The sequence below is a fragment of the Oryzias latipes genome, chromosome 12, assembly GCF_002234675.1.
Source record: "Oryzias latipes chromosome 12, ASM223467v1".
Lineage (NCBI taxonomy): Eukaryota > Metazoa > Chordata > Actinopteri > Beloniformes > Adrianichthyidae > Oryzias > Oryzias latipes.
The window spans coordinates 9,923,046-9,944,842 of record NC_019870.2 but is presented as its reverse complement, the minus strand read 5'-3'; the positions used below and the strand labels follow the sequence as shown (position 1 = coordinate 9,944,842).

Here is a 21,797-nt window from a genome sequence, read left to right as displayed (position 1 = left end):
CAGAATGGAGAGGAAAAAAAAAAAAAAGAAATAAGGAAAGAGAGATACAAAGAACACGCACACATGCACACACCGCACAAGCCTGTGAGATGCACAAACCCATGACGTTTTGAGAACTCTACACACATTTTTTAAATTGTTAGCACTTCTACTGAAACACATTTATTAAACTAAATTGAAGCCTGCTAAGCATAAAATACTAGGAAAGAACATTTGCACCAATGCATAAAATGAATAAAATATTACATTCAAGACCTTATTTCTCATTAACAGTTGTGGTGATGCATGGGACTTAGCAGGCGCATAGAAGTTGCTGCAAAGCATCATTCAGATACAAGATGCAGACTCATTTAAAGAAACTGCATTAAAAAAAATACTATGTTTTAATTCAACATGTAGAATTGATCTTTTTCTACTTTTCTAACAAGACTAAGAAAGCAAACTCCCTGTTTGTAAATGCATAAAGATTTAAGCAACCCAAATTAAAATATAGACTAGTCATTGAAACAATAAAAAAAAAATCTTTACTATCCACCACTTCTAATAGAAAACATAAAATTATAAATATACATAAGAAATAGTAGATAGATGACCCCAAATAAAAAGTGATCTTGTATTCTAAGGAGTCAAACATAAATAAATCTTTATACGTCGGTACTTACAGGAAGAGGTCCAAGTTCCCCGGGTTCCATTGAATTCTTATTCCTCATGTGGACTGGATATTTCAATCTGGGGTCCTCCTGTAAATGAAACCATAAAAGTGAGTAAAAAAAAAAAACCTGAACTAACCAACCTAATAAACATAAAATAAAATGCTAAAACATGAATGCTACATTCCATTTTCTTAGGTCAAAACATAGTCGCTGCTCTTTGAAAACAATAACTTCATGAAAATCACTTTTTTAGAAATCTTACTAAGCATGAATCTGCTAAACCAACCCCCCCCCACCACCACCACCAGATGTCACTATAAGCTTGTAAAAAACTCAACGTCAGACTTTGAGCCTTTTTTGTATGTATATTATACGATCTCCCAACATTTCACATTCTATCTAAAATCATATACAATGAATTTATCTATTCTTTAATCATATCTACTTAAAGGTTAAATCAAATTCTCAGCATTTAAAAGCAAAGCATCTTTGCTCACCCAGGTGGTAGATCTGTTGTTGTGGTCAATGAAGAAGGGCCTTCCATTTGGGGCTATTCTCATCTCCCAGCCTGGAGGCAGGAAGCTCTGTTGGGTCTTGTGTTGGGATTTCGGGGAGCTGTAGGGCGACAGCTGGGGAGTCTGAGGATTGGAAAGAGTGTCCTTCACTGCCCTCCGTACCTGAATATTGTTGGCTCCCTGAAGGCAAGGAACAAGAGACAAAGACATTCCCGTTCTGTCAAAAGAGCTACATGAAAATCTTGGTCACCTACAATAATCTTAGGCCTAAAAGTCATTGCTGTTGACCTTTTCTTGTTTTCAAAAAGTTGAATTTCTGACTTATATAAAACAAAAATTGCACATTTGGATATTCTGGTTTGTTGTGAGAGAAAAAGGAATTCGTATCAATTCAGTTTAAAATTTACAAACTTCATTATTTATCTTTCTAAAAGCAATTAGACATTTTTGACAAAAACAAATAATACTATAGACAGGTTTATATGGTTAAAAAAAGATGTAAACTTCAAAGCTTTTACTACAAAAGTACTCAAAAAAAATGATGGTCATCTATGTTAAGTAATCCATTTTTGTTTTTACCAAAAGCGATGATCACTGCCTGGTCTTATTTTAAAAAGGTGAAAGTTTTTTTGAGTTTACTGTTTTTTTAAACCTCATTCATAATTTCATTAAAATGATATATAACAAAAGATAACATAAAAGCATAATTCTAATAGTTATCTGCATAATTTGACAAACCCCTAAAAGGTCAAACTGAAAAGGTGAAATCTCAAAAGTTTACCTGGAGCCACACGTTAACCCCCTGTGCTGTCTGATTATTAACACTCCTTAACCAGTGAGGCAGAGGCTGGCTTAATAAAAAGCATAACGGTTTCAATGCTAGACCAAAACATCCTAGCAACCTGTGAAGACAGCTGGAGCTCAGCCAGACTATGTACTTCTGCCTTGTATCCCACAGCACATGCAAACAAAATTCAAACATCTACTCTTTCCATGTGTCCAATTGAGTCAAAAGTGTTTAAGCAACTACTATTAAGTAACTTTCCTTCACTATAAAGTCTTACTTTAGTTCAAGGAGTGTGTAAATACATCAATCATCAACATATGTTCACACAAAAAAAGCATGGATGTCCCAGAAAGCATTAAAACAAATACCACATTTGAAAAAAAGTACTATTTTAGGTTTAAGGCGTTCATACTTCCACCCATCTAAACATTTCTTCAAAGTCATCACCGATAAGTTAAATAGTATTTTTCTATAGTTGACAATGACGAAAAATAGACGAAAAAAAATGTGGCATCAAAATAGAAATGAACAAGGAAGTAAATGTAAAAATACTAGGCCTTTGTTCACACTGCAAAAACGAAGACAAAACAGGGGGGAACTGAAAGAAATGGGTCAAAAACAGGTAGACAATCAGGGTTGGAAAGGGATTAGGTCATAGAGGTGTCTAATTCTCACCTCCAAAGGGGTGGAAAGGGTGACAGTAGGGGAGCTGAGACTACGAGGCCGTCGTACTTGGGGCTCATGGAGGTGGTTGTTGGAGATATTGGAAGAGGAGGAAGGGGTGGAAGTAGGTGTCAGGGCCGAGGCTCCTCCTGATGCTGCTACTGAGGTACTGGCTCCATCTTCAGTCAGCTGTCAGTGAAAACGGTACTTTTCAAGTTAAGTGAGGGTGAAGCTAAAGAGCCATCTTCAAAAACCCAACATGTTTCATCTGTGGCTCTTCTGCCAAAAGATGCACTGGTACTGTCTGGACGCCAGCTTTTCTCTCGGGAATTTTTCCCTAAAATGTCAAAAGTAAATCTGATGATAAGAAATAAACCGGTACTACTGCAAGAACCCACATCAACAATGGAGTAAAGAGAAACCCCTGCACAATGTCCACGTTTTAACAAAAACAACAAGGGAATATACAAACAGGTGACAATGAACAACAAGACACAGTTAGTAGTACAAATAAAGAAATAGATGAACTTCAAAGAGGACAGACAAGAGTATAGAGTCTAAACTCAGCCCCGTGATGTGGTCTCTGTGGACTCAGACTGAAAGACACAGCAGGACAGGTGGGAAAAAACGGTGTTAAGGAGGGTGAAGGGAAGGAAGAGTGCCAGTTACATATCAATGACAGATTCTTGAAAGGTATGATCAAAATGGAAATGCCCTCCGTCCTAATAAAATAACAAAATGCTAGACAGGGAAGAAGGACACGTTGGCAGGAAGGCGGACAGAAATAAAACGCAGACACACAACAAATAAAAGCTTCTTCTTGCTGTCTAAAAAGAAAAGCAATAGGGTAGAAAAGTACACGGGGGTCCCACACACAGGTCAACTTGAAGACAGGCACCAAAGTAATGTCCAGTCCCATGCATAGTGCCAGCAAGACAGCCAGCCCTCGGACCTGCTGTACCTGCACAATTGGCCTAGTCCAAGTAGTGGTTCGGTTGTTATGGTTGACGTAATAAGTTCTTCCCTTGGCATCCTTCCTCTCCTCCCATCCGGGGGGCAAGCCGGGGGTGGTCAAGGTATAAGCTGCTGCCGAGGGGGACTGGCCAAAGTTGGAGAGAAAGCAAAGCAAAGACAACTAATCAGAATACACTGACGTGCTTGTAGACTTCTGGAAGGAATCTTTTTGGCAATCTAAAATCTCGCTGCTGGGAGGGAAAAAAGAACAAGAATGATTGGATTAATTGTGTTTACTCCTCACCTCCCTTCTTAGCACCATTGTAACGCAAACAGTTCAGGTAAGACATGAGAAAACAAGCTTTACAGATTATAGAAAAGTATTTGACTACACATTAACTCAACCAATGCACGCACACAGAAAGAAGAAATAACAAACAGATCAGCACTAAAACAAATACCACATTTGGAAAAGTACTATTTTACTTAGAAAATGATTTACCACTTTGAAAAAAAAAAAACCCTGGCAATGAAAAGATTACAAGAGAACAGCTTGTAGCTATGTGTGACAGAGAACAGGCAGAATATTTTATCACTGCTAACATTTTATGGTGCAGCTCCAATAGCTGAGGTTAAATGAAGACCATTTGATCAAATGTAAACCTGTAGAAAGCCGACTCCCTACAGCAGTAAAGGTTCTCTAGTACAACATGTTAGACTGTTGTATTTAGGGAAGTAAAGAAAAGGGAACACACAGTGGTTCTAAACACCTAATGGTGCTCTTTAGCCATTGACTGTATATGCAAACTTGAGTGTGTGACTCCCCCCACCAATCTCACTGATACTTTTTTTTTTTTAAATGTTCTTGCTAATCCTAGTTTTTTTTTTTTCATTTCTGTCGAACAAGTTATTCTACTTATAAACTGACCCATTAGCTGCCCTTAATAATAGTATGTGGTGTCACATCAGACGTTCACAAAGCTTGATTGACAGATTCTCCCGAGCCGGGTTTCAAGTGGTAGGGATGCTGACTTCCAACAAGATCACACCTGATTGGCGAGAGTGGTTGCCATAGAAACGTTGACTCGGATCACTGACAATTTCTGGTTCCAACATGGCAATGGCCTTGTTGCAAAAAATAAAAATAAAATGAGTCACAGAATTAACCTAATTTCATTGGAGTTGGAAGTCAGTCATTTCAATAGGTGATGTCACACTCACTCGGTCCAGTTCTCATATGCAGTCAATTTCTTTAGCCAAGGACAAACCTGAATAAACTGAGTTTATTTTTAAAATGAAAAGACTGAACAATACTGAAGAAAAGACTAGAAGCTTCCAATAGACTTAAAAGTTCATTTGAAACCAAAGCACATAAACATTTTTGATCATGTCTTGGTAGTAAGAGGTGTAAAGCGGAAAGGGATTACATAAACTGAGATATTACCATAGGCTCCTCACCACCTGAGACTGTTTGAGCTCTTGATCTTCTGGTTTGCGAACTCTGCTGGTGGTAAACAACAGGAGGAACATGGTCTTTAGTTCACAGTATTTCAGGTTTTAAAAGCCAAAGTGGAAGTGGAGAAGCAAGGCTGCAGTAAGTGAGGAAGAACTGGACAGACAACGAAGGGGATTCATTCTCGAAGGGAAAGGAGAGCCAAAAAGAAGAGATTCTTTTCATTTTGGATCAAGGAGGGAAAATGCAGTGAATTTAGCAAACAGTGGGCTCTAACTCACAAGGGTAAGTCAGAAGATCTGTTTTGATTGGCCGAATAGTTGCCACAAATGGAAGATTTTACAACAGAACGCTTTTGTCCACACAAAAAAAAGTTCATTCCAAAGGAAAAAGTTGTTGAACAGCTGCTCTCCAGTTGCAGTTTCCAAGGTAAAGAGCGACACAGATCAGTTTCTTTAATCAGCAGCCAAAGCAGCTTCCTCAATTAAGTCCGAGAATAAAACTCAATCTAAGCCACAGAACACCAGACAGAGGAAATGGCTGTTTGGAAAAGCCGTCAGCGAAGTTAAGCAAATTAGAGCGCAGACAGACAAGGTCTTTCCACAATAAGGGTCTGCTTGAAAGTAGACACTTTCAAAAGTGTAGGTCAATCCAGGTGAACCCAGAAATATTATTCAATTAGTAAGACAAAACCTATTTTGCCACATCGGTGGGCTCTACATGACAGCATTTTATCAATAACAGCTTTATATACAATATTTAAATGATCAACACTCAGACACACAAGTTACAGTAAATGAGTTATGTCATCCTAGAAGTATAAAGTAACAGAAATAAAAAAATCTCATCTCAGAAACATTTGTCAGGTGTAGGTCACAAAACAAAAATGAGAATCTACACTGAAACCAAAGTGTTTCCCTACAGAAGCCAATAAGGCTCCACCACAGGAAAGGTCGGCTCATTTTTGCCTTTGGCCTCATCACTTCAGGATGCAACTATTCACTTTTCCCAAAATTTAGTTCAAACCTTAATTTTGAGGTCAGGGTTTTGCTTTGATTCAATATAGGATATTTAGCATTACAAAACAACATTAACAAAAAAACAAAAAGTTAGAAAAATTATTAAATTTTATTTGCTAATAAGCAAGTAACATGAAGAAAAAAAACTTCAGTTGGCTTTAACTAGACAAAGGAAATTGAAAAGACAATAGTTTCAAGAACTGTCCTACTGTCTGTCTTGCAAGATAAAATATAATTTTACACAAAAATAGCAAAATAATCATGGTTTAAGAAAACTAAGATAACTAGAATTATTTTCTTAAAGTGGAAATTCTTTCTGGGGCGGCCGTGGTGCAGTGGTAGGGCGGTCGACCCATGATCGTAAGATTGTCAGGTTCGATTTCCGCTTTGCACGGCCCTGAGTCGAAGTGTCCTTGGGCAAGACACTGAACCCCACCTTGACTCTGGTGGCAGATTGCCGCCAGTGTTCGGCAGCGGAGCCGCCACCAGTGTGTGAATGTGTGTGTGTCTGGGTGAATGGGTCTGCAACTGTAAAGCGCTTTGGGCCTTCGAGTAAGGTAGAAAAGCGCCATATAAGTATACGCCATTTACCATTCTTACCCCACTGGCAGATTATTTTGTTAACTTCAAGAAATTGTTTTCAAATTTAAGGGAAATTTTGACTTAGTTCTGGAGGGGGTAGAGTATGGTGTAATGTAATAAATAAATTGGTAAATGGCGTATACTTATATAGCACTTTTCTACTTACAAGGCCCAAAGCGCTTTACAGTCACACACACATTCACACAGTGGTGGCGGCTCCGCTGTCGAACACTGGCGCCAACCTCCCACCAGAGGCAATAAAATAAGGCAAAAAATAAATCTTTCTTAAACTTTCAACCTAACCCAAACTAACCCCTAACCCTATCCCTACTGTAAAGTGAGGAAAATTGGTTTAAGTGATGAAAAATCTCCTTTACTTTTTTAGTGCATGGACTAACATGGAAAAACACCCATGCAACCAGCAGACCTACTCTAGCACAACAGGAAAGCTCAGGTTACAACACACGAAGGATGTGCAACTCTTTTACTGGTAAACAAGCCAGTACACAGTTTTACAGTACATAGTGATTCAATAATGTTCATAACGCAGTGTATCCCACCAATATTGTCATATACCTTTATATGGATAACCTAGTTGAGAAGATGTCCCATACAATCTGAAAACTAAAAAAGCTGACCTCTAAAAAAACACACAAAAAAACAACAACATAAAAGCTGCACCTACAACTTTACTGCTGAGTTTCAGCTTTCAGAGATATCGGAGATACCAAGCTTCACTCGACTATGAATACAATGGTTCCCACCATTTTTCTAGACGGCTGTCAAGATAAAAACCCAACGTCTACGTAAACCAAAAAAGACGTGTTTTCCCACTTGGGAGGCTCACCAATAACACTGATGGCAGATTTAAAAATATCAACTAGATGAGCTCACTTGCATTTATAGTCTGCCAACGTAAGGTTGAAAAAAAAAAAGTAGCACTACATCACAAAAACTTTGAAAATAAAATAAAAATGTATATTTTAAAAGAAATACTGGAAATGTGACTCAAACTTAAAATGAAACAATTTTTTTTAGAGAAATGCTAAATTACCTTCTCAATCCTCAAGCCTAAACTTAAGCTGTAGCAAAACCATCTTTAGACAAAAATTATCGCACTTGAAAACACAATTTAATATAGAGTTTTCACCCCTTTTAAGCGTCATTAGTGCAGATAAGCCTCAAAGAAGTTACCATCTGAACTTTATTAAAGTTTCATGCTATAATTTACTTGTCAGGCCAACATTTGGCTCACATCATGTGAGGATTTTTAAAAGAACTGAGTGGAAGCTTTGAGGTCAAATCATCTTAAATTTTGGTGGTAATGTGAGATAACATATTTGAAATAAAGGATTAGGACCAGAGCAAGAAGTGTTATAGAAACAAAATGTTAATCAATCGTGAGTTTTAAAGTGGGCTGGGAAAAAGGAAAGCAGATCAGGACCCAAGACAACCAGGGAGGAAAAGACATGTTTAACATGCAAAACATTTGTTACACACCAAGCACTCCGGCAAGTCAACAAACAACAAGAAGATAGGCTAAGAATCTTCAAGGTGAGGGGAAATAAAAGGCTGGGAAGGTGCAAAATAGTTTAGGGAAAACCAAAATGTATTAGATAAATACCATTAGAGGAGGAGCCTGGGCCTGATCACTGACGCCATCTGTCATGCTAGAGGATCGGAGTCTGTTTGACAACTGGCTCTGTTCAAAATAAACAAGTAGAGAATGGTGTTTTAGCAACACTTAATGTTTGAATCCGTAAGCTTCTCATTGTAACTTAAGGTTGAGTTACAGAATGTTCCAGCCACAAAGTCTCACCAGAGCAGAGCTTGGCCCTGGTACTTCACCGTTGGCCTCAGAAGCGATGGACAGCCTCAGATTTAAACCGTTGGAGAAGTCTTGACTAATAGGTGTAGGTGGATGCTGTGGTGTCAAAACGGCAGAAGGGCCAGGCAAAGACTGAGCCAGGCTGTCATTGGGATCCTCTTCTGTGATAAGCTCCCAAGACTAGATATAGAATACAGAAGAAAAAAACAAGTGTTTGGGTGATTCAGATAATAAAAGCATTTAATCTATTACTACTTTGTTCCTACATTATCCACGTCTCTGTGCTCCAAGTGCTCGTTCTCCAGGTCTTCACTGATGTGGCGCCTCGCACGGAAAACACGGTGAGCTTCCTGATGGATCTGTCGCTGCTGATTGTCACTTTCAATCTCAGAGATAACATCCCTGAGAAAGAAATAGTACGATATAGGATTGGCCAAGATACATTTACATGAAAATGAAATTTACAAAAAAAGAAAAAACAAACAAGGCAAGCAACAGTGGATTGCCAAGTTAACAACAGCCAGAGTTGGATTTAATCAATTCTGAATTAAATATATTCATCTAAATTACTGATTTAGATGAATATATTTGGGATGGGGACAGATGGTGGTGGACTTTGCGAAGAGGATGGAAATGGCTGTAGTCAACACTTACTTCCAGAAGAGAGAGGAACATAGAGTGACATACAGAAGTGGAGGTAGGAGTACCCAGGTGGACTACATCCTATGTAGACGAGGTCATTTGAGAGAGGTTAACGACTGCAAAGTGGTGGTAGGAGAGAGTGTAGCCAGACAGCACCGCATGGTGGTGTGTAAGATGACTCTGGAGGCCAGGAAGAAGAAGAGAGGGAAAACAGAAAAGAAGACCAAGTGGTGGAAGCTACAGAATGAAGAAACTTGTGAGGAATTTAGGCAGAAGTTGAGACAGGTCCTGGGTGGTCAGGATGAGCTTCCAGATGACTGGGAAACTACAGCAGAGATTATCAGGGAAACAGGTAGGAAGGTGCTAGGTGTGTCATCTGGAAAGAGGAAAGACGGTAAAGAGACTTGGTGGTGGAATGAGGAAGTACAGGAATGCGTCCAGAGGAAGAGGTTGGCTAAAAGGAAGTGGGATGTAGAAAGGACTGAGGAAGGTAGACAGGAGTACAAGGAAGCGCAGCGTAGAGTGAAGAGAGAGGTGGCAAAGGCCAAACAGAAGGCTTACGATGAGCTATATGACAGGTTAGACACAAAGGAAGGAGAGAAGGACTTGTACAGGCTAGCCAGACAGAGAGACAGAGATGGGAAGGACGTGCAACAGATAAGGGTGATTAAGGACAGAGATGGAAAGGTGCTAACAACCCAGGAGAGTGTACAGAAAAGATGGAAGGAGTATTTTGAGGAGCTGATGAACGTGGAAAATGACAGGGAAAGAAGGGAGGAAGATGTGGTTGTTGTGGAGCAGGAAGTAGCAGAGATTGGAAAGGAGGAGGTTAGGAAGGCTCTGAAAAGGATGAAGAGCGGAAAGGCCGTTGGTCCTGATGACGTACCTGTGGAGGTATGGAAGTGCCTAGGAGAGACAGCAGTGGAATTTCTAACAAGGCTGTTCAATAGGATTTTAGAGAGTGAGAAGATGCCTGAGGAATGGAGGAGAAGCGTTCTGGTTCCGATCTTTAAGAACAAGGGTGACACGCAGAACTGCAGCAACTATAGAGGAATAAAGTTGATGAGCCACACAATGAAGCTGTGGGAAAGAGTAGTGGAAGCCAGGCTTAGGAAGAAGGTGGAGATCTGTGAGCAGCAGTATGGTTTCATGCCCCGTAAGAGCACCACTGATGCCATTTTTGCTTTGAGAATGTTGATGGAAAAGTACAGAGAAGGTCAGAAGGAGCTGCATTGTGTGTTCGTAGATTTAGAGAAGGCGTATGACAGGGTGCCGAGGGAGGAGCTGTGGTACTGTATGAGGTCGTCTGGAGTGGCAGAGAAGTATGTCAGAGTAGTTCAGGACATGTATGAGAGAAGTATGACGGTGGTGAGATGTGCTGTAGGTCAGACAGAGGAGTTCAAGGTGGAGGTGGGACTACACCAAGGATCAGCTTTGAGTCCTTTTTTGTTTGCTATGCTGATGGACAGGCTGACAGACGAGGTAAGACAGGAATCTCCCTGGACAATGATGTTTGCGGATGACATTGTAATTTGCAGTGAGAGTAGAGAGCAGGTGGAGGAACAGCTAGAGAGGTGGAGGTTTGCTCTGGAAAGAAGAGGCATGAAGGTCAGTCGTAGTAAGACAGAATACATGTGTCTGAACGAGAGGGATCAAGGTAGAAGCGTTAGGTTACAGGGGGCTGAGGTGAAGAAGGTGCAGGAGTTTAAGTACTTGGGGTCAACAGTTCAGTGTGATGGGGAGTGTGGAAAAGAGGTGAAGAGGCGAGTGCAGGCAGGTTGGAGCGGTTGGAGGAAAGTGTCAGGAGTGTTGTGTGACAGAAGAGTGTCAGCAAGACTCAAAGGAAAGGTGTACAAGACAGTGGTGAGACCAGCTCTGCTCTATGGGTTAGAGACGGTAGCAGTGAGACAGAGACAAGAGGCTGAGATGGAGGTAGCGGAGATGAAGATGTTGAGGTTCTCCTTAGGAGTGACCAGGTTAGACAGGATAAGGAACGAGTACATCAGAGGGACGGCTCATGTTGCCTGTGTTAGCGACAAAGTCAGAGAAGCCAGACTGAGATGGTTTGGACATGTTCAGAGGAGGGATAGTGGATATATTGGTAGAAGGATGTTGGAGATGGAGCTGCCTGGCAGGAGGGCAAGAGGACGGCCAAAGAGGAGATACATGGATGTCTTAACAGAGGACATGAAGTTGGCTAATGTTAGGGTAGAAGATGTCCATGATAGAGTGAGGTGGAAAAGGATGATTCGCTGTGGCGACCCCTGATGGGAAAAGCCGAAAGAGAAAGAAGATCTAAATTACTGATTTAATAGAAATTCCTATGTATCACTTGCTTTCAATAAACATTGGGGCTCATGAGGTAAAACATATGCAAAGCTCCAAAATTCTTTTTGTTTTACATAAAAATTTGTCTAAAGGTTAACAGAGAAATCTGAGTCGTTTTCTCTGAAGCACATTTTGAGGAAAAGCTTGTGACACCAACATGCTGGTAGATTTTTCCTCCGTCTTCCTCCAAGTCAACATGTTTACCACACAGTTTTACATAGAGCAGCTATAAGAAGCCGTCTGATCCAAAGAAAAAAAATGAGGTGCCAAATGTAAACAGCTTTGTTTTGAGGTCAACTGGAAAAATTATGGCAACAAAATAATCCAACCCTAACCCTTCCTCAAAGTCCATGCCGCCAAGAAAAACGTTCAGCACTATTTAGAAAATTATGTGCGAATAGTCACTTTAGTTATATTAATCTAATAGTGTGTATATTTATATTATAATTACAAAAATAAAAAAAATACATTAAAAGTTCTACAGTACTTTTTTCCCCATTTGTTTTTTCATTAGGGTAGATTTTACAAGGTGCTGCTTACCTCATTTTATTTGTAGGTGTGGTAAAGAGAGTTATTTTTTTTCTTTATATGGCACTTTGAGGAGTTTTAAGTAAAAAAAAAAGGGCTTTGTTACTTAACTTTGTCAAGTTTATCAGCTATTCATGCTATAGAACTTCAGCAATCCCCAACCTTTCTGCAAGAGGACCTGGTTGCAGACAACATCGCACTCTGACATCATTAGCGGGAACAGGAAGTTCGGAATCGGAAGTTCATGTCTTGCCCCCCCCCCCCCCCCCCCACCTCTTTTGAAACCAATAGCTTAATTTTATTGTTAAAAACTGAGATTGTATTGAAAAACACAAGCCCTAACTCAAACAATGATTAGAATAGGAGATGACAAATACATGTTGGAGGGTCGTTTCCACTGGGTGGAGCGGTTGTTGTGATTCACATAGTAGGTACGTCCCAAGTTGTCCACTTTTTCTTCCCAGCCTTGGGGTAAAGGGGGCAGCAACTGCTGGGGTCGCTGAGAGCCCGAGTCAGCAGACTCATCCCAAACCTGAAAGAGAAAAAATTAGAATAAAATTTGAATAAAAATTTGATAAAAAGGTAAACATTACAGTCAGTACCAACTAAGGCAAAAGATGCAATAGTTTCAAAACTCTGGTGTTTCTTCTGGATTATTATATTTCAATTTGGTGATTGTAAACTCAAAGAAAAGCTGCAATTATACATGATAAACCAAAATGCATCTAAAGCAAGGGCTTAAGTGTTAAGAGATAAGAAAGAATCTATGAGAACAGCATTTGAACTGTTAATTTTTAAAGTAGGTTATCAGAAAGGGGACACCTAAATAGAAGACAGAACTTTTACAAAAGTGGGATAAGGGTCTTTTCTTTTCATAAAAGAGTCAAAAAAGGGAGTGTTTTAGAAATGCAGACAGTGAAAAAGAGAGGATAGCTATGTGGTATTTAACTTTTTGAACTTTGGCTGCTTAGTGTCACAACTGTTTTTCAGGTTTTTTCACCAACATCAGGCTAACGCATTTGAGTCAGCTCTTACTTTAGCAAATAACAGGCCACACTTTGAATGATTTTTCCAGACACCAACCTGGAAAAGACTTTTAGCTCATTTTGGAAGTATCCCAGTACTCTCAGAACTCTCAAAGGGAAAAAAAATTAAAGAGAAGTTGCTCTTTCTCCAGTCACTCCTACAAAAGACTGCGTTCATTTCCGTTGGTCTGAAGTGGGATATTTAATCCTTTCCTTCAGCTTAAAGCTATGTTGTCACAGCGTGGAAGGAAGAAATAAAGCTAGTCTGGTTTAAAGGTTATTAAGGAAAACAGGAAAAAAAATCCCCTTGGTTATGCAGAGTCAGCAACTGCAGTGTTTGGGACCTTACCTCAGCTTCCTCCCTAATTTCTCCAGTCTCCTCCTCTTGTCCTCCTTGCTTGGGTAGATAAGCCATCTTCAGTCGCAAGTAACCCTTTACCCTGGACTTATGACTAAAGGAATAAAAAGTGATTGAAATGTTTAAAATGTGGGCAGCTTTCCAAACCACACATTAGTCCCTAATTCATTTTCACTCAGCATTTGGCTAATGACCATGACCAATGTGAGGTTGCCCGCCGATAAATGACGAGAGTAGTTTTCCAAACTAAATTTAACCTCAAGTTCTAATAATAGATCCAAAAAGATTGATTTTCTGCAAAACAATTCCTAAAATTTACAAAACAAAAAGACCGAGTTTTTACACTCATCCAACAAAAACTAACCTTCGAGGTCGAAGCAGAAAGTCTTTAAATGTGTAAGGCCGCTCCATGGCAGGATCCTCCGTCTGAAAATACAGAGGCATTTGTTGACGTTTTCAAGCAATCAAACAAGCTAAAATAGATGTTAAAAGCAAACAACAGAAAACATGACGGCCATCATTTTGAAACGACAGTAAAATCATAAAAGAATCATAAAATAAGGCTAAAGTTCTCCTGGTGCAGACTGAACGGCAGACAGCATTTCAATCCTCTTGTGCTGTTCTCTAACTAAACCTTCCACATTCAAAATAAAAACAAAAATAAAGGTGCAAACGTTGATAAAAAGTCAAACTAGAAAATAATACCAGAAACAGAAAAAATAGGGAGGGGGGGGCAAAGATTTGTGACAGAAGCGCATCAATAGAAATCATCACTTCAGACCAGGGGTCCCCAAATCCAGACTTCCAGGGCCGGTGTCCTGCTGGTTTGCCAGAAAACCTGCCTTATTCGCTGCCGATTACCTGGATCAGGTGTGTTTAGCCAAAAAGGAGCTTCAATGGCAGGTTGGTTGTCAAACTATAAGGACACCAGCCCTCGAGGCCTGGATTTGGGGACCCCTCCTTTAGACTTTGATTTGCTGCCATATTTTGGCATTTTAAGGTGATGTAAACATAAACCCATAGAGATAAAACTCTTATTCTGTACAAACACATTTAAACAAGTGCTAAAAACCCTCTCAAAGAGAGGTGCAAACTAGGAAACTATGAGATGAATGTGCTTAAAAAGTTCTGCTATATGACAGGGAAAAAAAGCAATGTTTTGCTTGGAGTAACTCAGTCTTGCACAAGAGATGAGGCTAAATGTAGCCTCCTGCTGACTCATCATTACTGATGAGTCAGCAGTTTGATTGCTGTTTGATTCATGAAAAAAAACAGAAGTGAGTAGGAGAAGCCACAATGAACAAAAAAAAAAGGGTGATGACTAAATCTATTGCCACTTCTCATAGGTCATACATACCCACAACATGTGGTCATGGAAAATACATACATCCCAAACAACACATTTCTTTTTACAAGCTGATATCTGGCATCAAAATATCACTTTAACAACAACAAAAAGAAAAATGAGCTGGCTCAGAGCCAAATCTTTTCCCTCAGCCAGTCTTCATTTGAGAACATAAATTAACTCTGGCTTTTATCTGCTAATAAATTCCTCAACCTTTGGGACTCAAAAGGACATTAATAATTAACCCCAACAAATTTTACAAATAGGCTTTTCAAGGTTGTCAACCTAGACTAAAACTCCAAAGAGCAACCACCAAGCTGACAGCTTACTGTCATCGTTATAGTAATTCATAAGGCTTTAAAAGGGCTCTCAAATTAAAACTAAACCGCACAAAGACAAACACACACATAGGTGTGTGAAGCTTTTTCCATTACTTGCCAAAGTCCTGAGGAAAGTCATTTTGTTTACCTTCTAGGTGACTCACTGTCCGTTTCTAAAAAGGAGACTGTTGTTTGACCACAACAAAGTGCTTTGTGAATCCTTAGCACTTTCTCACACAAACGCACACATACGCAAAACTCAGGCCTTACCAGCTCTTTATCCTAGTCAATTTGGAACAGCATAACTCAACGATAAGAAATAGCTGACAGTGGAAGCCGATGTTGACAGAGTCTGTTTACACACAAACACACACACACCTGAGAGAAAAAAATAATAATACTCACTGGGAGATGATTAAGAGGAACATCAACTTGTCCCAGGAAGTCATCTCTAGTCTGTGGGGGAAAACATAAGAGGTTAGGAGCAGCTTTCTATGAGTGTGTGGGCATGTGTGTGCAAGTGTGAGAGAAAACAAAATGGAAGAGTAGGGAAAATCCGAATGACATCATTTACCTGATGAGCAGAAATGTACAGCAGATTGTGTGTTTTTTGTCACAGAGAAGAGGGGAAAAAAGTGATTCTGATTTCACACAAAGCACTATCCAGAAATAACTTCAAGCCTCTTACATGAACACCTGTGAAAATCTGGAGGTTCAGCTGGTTGCAAGACTATAAAATGCAACAGCATTCAAACAGTTACAAAATACCTATTATTCTGCATTCATCTTTTATCAAGGGTTTCTCAGATTCCTTTCCAGTTCACCCAGAATTCCACAGATGTCCACGCAGAAGACCATTTTGAACTCTTTTATTTATGGACAGGCCTCTATTGTCACCGCATGGGATAGAAAATTGTGATTCCAGGTAGGAGAAACATCCACTGCCACCAAATAGAAGCCAAGTCAAATGACAAAGGGAGAAGAGACAGATGTCACAATAGGAAAGAACCAGGGGAAGGTCTTCGTTTCAGAGTTATAAGACCTGTGAAAATGTCCAGGACGATTAAACGACAATTACCTGTCCCAGATGGAAAAGCCCATTCTTGGAAGAACCCTGTATGTGGGACACAACTTTTTTAAACAACCAAGATCAAAGTAAAATAAAGTCTGTTTTCTGAAACTGACTTTTTTTGTGAAAAGCTAATTTTTAACCAACAATTTAAGTTCCAAAATTAGTATGAGATCAAGCTCTGAAAGACTGTTTCACACTGAGACAGCACGGACGCTAGAAGAATGAAGAGGAAACATTAAGTTATCTACTTTTTTCAGATATTTTAATCCTATTAAGAACCAAAGAAATATTTTAAAATGCTTCTATTCTATTCTACAGTGTTATCTACAAAAACACATTTTTGTTCAATAATTTGATTTGCATATAAAATTGCCTAATCATCCTGTTGACACAAAAACACTTGCATCTGGAAGACTCCATCTGGGCTGCTTTTGCCCTTTTCAAGAAGCAAATATTTTCATGGGTTAAATAAATAGCAGCCCACTTTTATTGGTGTCTTTCAATCCATGTGAACTCTTGATCCTTGGCACACAGTTCTTGTTAGGGATTGCTGACTGAAGAAAACATAGCTCCCTTCTCCTCATTGTACCGGATTCAAGGAAAGTTCCATTTTACCCAAAACACCTGCTCAGTTTGGTTTTCTTTTATTGCTTACAATTTCCTGGTACAAATATTAGTGATTGAAGGACTTTTCAAAAAAAAAAAAAACCAGGAAACACTTCTGATATTTTTACTACAGTGATCTCTCGTCAAAGTTGGAATGGGCACCCTTTAAACCTTATAAGCTTGGACAACACAATTCAAACCAATACTGGATAATGGTTGAATTATTTTTCATTTACCCTATCTGGTGAGTACACCAGCCATTCCACCTGTTGCAGCATATGCAGGCAAGCATTGTATACCTGTGTCTTTACCTATAAATAAAAAATAAAAAAATAAAAAAATCAAACAAATCTGGTACTTCAAATGCAGAAGAGAGGGGAAAAAAACACTGAGATCTAAGAAGATCTAGTAACAGTATTTATAACACAACAGGAGCAAGTCCAGGCTGACACTCCAGTGTCAAAAGTCTGTCTCACCTAATCAACAGCCTCTGTGCTGACACAAGTGAATTACTGTGGCATGCAAGTGTGAAAGATCAGAATTAGCATAGAATAGCCCTGAACAACAATAGCAACCTGAACACTTCTCACATGGCACAGGACCAAAAGAAAAAAAGGACAACCCTCCTTTCAACCATCCATTCACAATCTTGCTCGAGGTAAATATAGCTATTCCAGCAGTCTACAGAGGCTCTGTGTAAAAATGTCAGCAGAGTGGAATCAAGGCAGAACTGTAACTAAGGACATAGCTATGCAGTGTAGACTAGACATGATCCACTGACTGGAATTTAAAAAGCATTAATTAAATTCAGCCGGCCAGTTGGGGAAGACCTGGGCTAAAAGAGTTTTCCATTTGCGTAAGGAAGGGGATGTCTCGACTCCTAAAGGGATTTTTTTTTTCAATTTGTTAAAAGCTTAACATTTTTTAATAAAATTTTAAAATAACTACAAAAAGATGCAGAAACATGTCTGAATTACATCCAATTTTATAAATGATGTGGTCTAAACTTATAACCCATGACTCAGAATTGCACAGAAACGATGTTTGAAGTTAAATCTTAATCATAAAGATCCCCAATGGGAATTTTTATAAGCAGACTTGGAGTTTAATGATCCCCTTTTAATAAAACTGAGTCTGTGCACTAGTTCCCATAAGAGATATTATTTTTTATGTATATGGTTTGGCATTCATGTGCTGTGGGTTATACAGTATGGTATATCAAAAACATGGTTCAAATTCTGAGAGCTTGGCAAAAAGTATGGTATAAATAAAAATCTATAGATTACAAGTTACACTATGAGCGAATTTATCTCAAGTCCCTCTTATGGGAGATTAGGGGTGGAAAAGACAATATTAACATCAGCCTTTCTTTAAAAAAAACAGTATAGATTCCTAGCTATAGCCTAATAATTATATTTTAAACAATAAAATATGGTTCTTTAAACGTGTTTACCTTCTTTCTGTGTCACTACCTAATGGTACTCTTGGGGCATTAAACCAATGACTATGACTTAACACTAAAATGACTAAAACAGATGAAGCAGGTGGTTGTGTAATCTTTATTCTTTCTATTGGGAAAATGTTTAAGTGATTAAAGCTTTTGTTTTGACACTACAGTCGTGAAACTTTTGTCGACTGTTCGAAGGCTGGCAACAGGTTCTGTGGTCCAGAAGACACTGTTTTTTTTGTTTTGTTTTGTTTTTTGGTATTGGGAATGGTACGATGGGGAACAGCTCAAGTACAGTTTAAAATAAAGCTAAATAAAAGAGTTTAAAACAGTGATAGGGAAAGAGAGAGGGAGCTAAAAATACACCAACAAATATTTTTAGATCCTTTGGACTTTTAGCAAAATGAGGTATTGATGATTGCATTTCTTCATCCGTACTTGAAATGTAATGATATTTTAGATCTTAATCACTGGCAGTGCAGCTGCTGCTAGAATACAGATCCGTTCCAGTCTACAACCAGAGAAAAGACATTTCACTAAAATAAACACCCATGACTGAAATGATTTAAAGATGAAGGAATTAACTTGATAAAAAGCATTTCTTAAAATCACGATTATGATCAAAAATCTACATTTCAAATGTCTATAAAACAGAATGTAACAAATGAATTGTACATTTATCCAGATGCCTGTTACTCCTTTTCTTTCATAGCTGATTTGGCTCGTGTGCACAACTTCAAATGCCTGTGGTTGTGAAGAAAGAGCAAGTGTCTAATTCCGTTTAGAAACAACTCTGTGCTTTCTATACGGTTCCCAGCAAGTTACCACCCTCGTTCTGCATTGTAACAACATTTCCTGGTCTCTCACTAAGGTAAATAAACATCTTCAAACAGTGCTCACTGAAACACCAGATAAAAATCGTCCATTTTTCCACCATTAAAAAAAGGTCGGCATTTATTTATGCAAAAGTAAGGCTTTTTTATGTGAATTAAACAGCCTGTTGCAGTAAAAATACCAGAAACAAGCCATGGTCCAACTCAATAGCAAATTATTTCATTACCTTGGGATTATTTGTTGATTCTTTGCCAATATTAACTTCCTTATCTCCACCTCCACTCTGGGAAAAGTATATCTTGAAATGTGGTTGCCTTCTGGGGGCTTCCTCTTCAATTTTAAAAACACAACCATTCGACCCGTTTTTAGTTTCTGCCTCAACATAAGTTGGATTCTCCTCTATAGTCGGATATTCTGTTCCGCTTTCCAAGTGTTTATCCTCCAGCAAAAGACTTTGTTGGGATGAACTCCGGTGGAATCTAATTCTTGGATAACGCACTGTTTGTAATCCTCTAGTACTGCTTTGCCCAAAGTCTGAGCATTCTTCCTGATGGGAAGTTGACTCTTGTCGTCCCTGGTAGGTATTTTTCTGGTCTTGCTGGAGCTGAAATACTAGTCTTTGTGTTGTCCCATTAACATCAAAGCAGTGATCCAGGCTCTCCTGTTGGACAGACCAACCCGCACCACCGTTTGGAAGAATCCTAAAATGCTGGACATCAGAACCGTTAAGAGATTTTTTCTTAATACAAATAGTCCCAACACTATTACCAGGTTGGAATCTGTTGAAAGCAGCATGGCCCCTGGAACCAAGACAAAACACTCTGCGTTTGGGAAGGTTTGGCTCCATCAGACAAGACTGTATGTTTAAGGAATCTGGGCTGTAGTATGGAGGCGGTGGCTGTTGTGGAAGGTCAGCTCGAGTCCTTAGTTCAGTGTATGCAGGCGCAGGTCCTGGAGGAGTATAAGAGGGTGGTGGGACATCATCAACTCCGGTAGGCTCTCCGTTACTTGATTCACTTGAGCGATGAAGTGATATATGCATTGATGAGCTCTTAGTTGCACGTGGTTCGGCAAAAGCAGCAAGATGGGGTATGAACATCGAAGAGCTGCGTTTCAGCAAAGGCTCAGACTGTAAAGCAGAACTAGCTGAATGGACATTCTCCCCAGCTAACACTTGAGGTGGCCTTGACAGAAAAGGTGTGGGAGTGAAGACTACTGCAACCTCCTCACTGTCTTCCTGCTGTTCCTCCGAGTCTCCCTCCAGTATCTCTGGTGCTGTATTGCTGCGGCCAGATCCAAAGTACAAACGCAGACGTTGGGCCATTTTACTCTCCGTCCTCCAGCTCCAAAACCCCCACACTTTCTCCGACTGGTTTTAGGTTCTCCTCTCTCCTCGTGTCGCCCACTTCTTCTCTCACTGACTGGATAACTGATCCCCTTTTTCTTCCACCCACCTCGCCCTCCCCCTCCCAACTTCTCAGAGACTCTTCCACAACTTTCCCACTCAGTAAACTGTTCGCAGAAAACCAATTGCTCAACAGAAACATGGCAGTCACTCCAAAACAACTGACAGCATTTGAATAAAAGTAAAAAGAGGAGGAAGAGGAAAACCAGAAAGGAAGAGCAAGTAAAACTTTAAAAAAATTATATAGAAAGGGGATCCCTCTTTCCTTGGTAGCACTACCAAGCACTAGCGACAGACAGCAGAAATAGCCTTAGTCAAGTAACAGCCAGCATTCCTGACATGATTGGATAAGGGCCGCCTGGGCTCCTGGTTACTGAGGTGACAGTGGGGTGTCTGTGGGTCACGTGACTGTAACTGGCCCCCACCACCTCTTCTGGAAACCTCATATTGCCCTCAAGTGCCAAATACACCCCCCCTCAAGCTGCACCCAGCATACGCATGTGTGCGCTTCTCTGGTTTCATGATTAGTCATCACACAACTCTTTCCTTTCACAACAACTCCTAATAATGTTCTTTTTTAGGGTCGCATTAAACCTCTTCTTTAATACAACACTGCCACTAGAGCCAACTTTAAAAAAGTATTTTAGGCGGTGTAAATTACAGACACTGACCCAATTTATTTACAACAGACACTCGTATACCTTGATCTTTTAGTATATCACCTCAATGAGGGAAAGAATAGGAAAAAGAAAAGAAAAAATACAGCCACAAACAAACGATCCATATTTTACGTTTACTAGGATAACTTGTTATAAAAGAAGGTAAGCAGGTTCTTGCGAATACAATACAATTTAGAGATAACATTAAAGATGCAACTTTAAATTAGGACGGTAAAATGTTTCCTGTAATTAATTGCAGCTTGTACACACACAAAAAAAACAACCTGTGTAGACTGTTGCTAAAAATACATCACAGAAATGGCACAGAGAGGCCAAAATGGACTTTTCATGACAGCAGCTTTGATTCAACGAAAAGGATACTCCTTTGAGGAAAGATGGATCAGTTAGAAAAAGTCATTTCTTCCAACACACTTTCAACTACCTAAGTGGCTAATGGAATAATGGCCACATTGTTTTTCTCCCATAGCTGCCAGAGATTATTCGGCTCTAAACCTTGCCCTGAATTCCCATCCAGCGCCAAACCACAATGCAAATCACCAGTGTATTAGCATGCCATAGGTGTTTATTTTCCATCCAATTAAAAATAGTGTGAGAGGAATGCCCGCCGATCCACAGAGCAGACAAAACTCCAGTAATAACTTAGCATTCCCATTTCACAACAGAGTGGGTCTAAAAAGCTACACCTGGCTTGTTTTGTGTTCAACACAGATGTTACATCTAATTAATTAAAAAAAAAGGCAAGCTGCTACAAAT

General features: G+C 39.5%; 1 protein-coding gene across 8 annotated transcripts in view; it reads right to left on the bottom strand.

Annotated features, from left to right (window-relative positions):
* The window catches only part of nedd4l (neural precursor cell expressed, developmentally down-regulated 4-like, E3 ubiquitin protein ligase), a 43,609-nt gene that overhangs the window by 11,047 nt on the left and 10,765 nt on the right, over window positions 1–21,797 (bottom strand). For 2 of the 8 annotated variants that reach the window (XM_020707595.2, XM_011481673.3), the window contains exons 6-17: window positions 15,406–15,456; window positions 13,700–13,761; window positions 13,327–13,429; window positions 12,330–12,484; window positions 8,721–8,856; window positions 8,446–8,634; window positions 8,251–8,328; window positions 5,017–5,076; window positions 3,580–3,717; window positions 2,631–2,807; window positions 1,151–1,348; window positions 663–740 (exon numbers count right to left, since the gene is read on the bottom strand). In XM_020707595.2, coding sequence (XP_020563254.1) covers window positions 663–740; window positions 1,151–1,348; window positions 2,631–2,807; window positions 3,580–3,717; window positions 5,017–5,076; window positions 8,251–8,328; window positions 8,446–8,634; window positions 8,721–8,856; window positions 12,330–12,484; window positions 13,327–13,429; window positions 13,700–13,761; window positions 15,406–15,456 — 1,425 coding nt within the window. Of the gene's footprint in view, window positions 1–662; window positions 741–1,150; window positions 1,349–2,630; window positions 2,808–3,579; window positions 3,718–5,016; window positions 5,077–8,250; window positions 8,329–8,445; window positions 8,635–8,720; window positions 8,857–12,329; window positions 12,485–13,326; window positions 13,430–13,699; window positions 13,762–15,405; window positions 15,457–16,078; window positions 16,115–19,185; window positions 20,405–21,797 lie in introns of those variants that run through there. The other 6 variants (XM_020707594.2, XM_020707590.2, XM_020707589.2 and 3 more) reach the window with 6 other exon arrangements.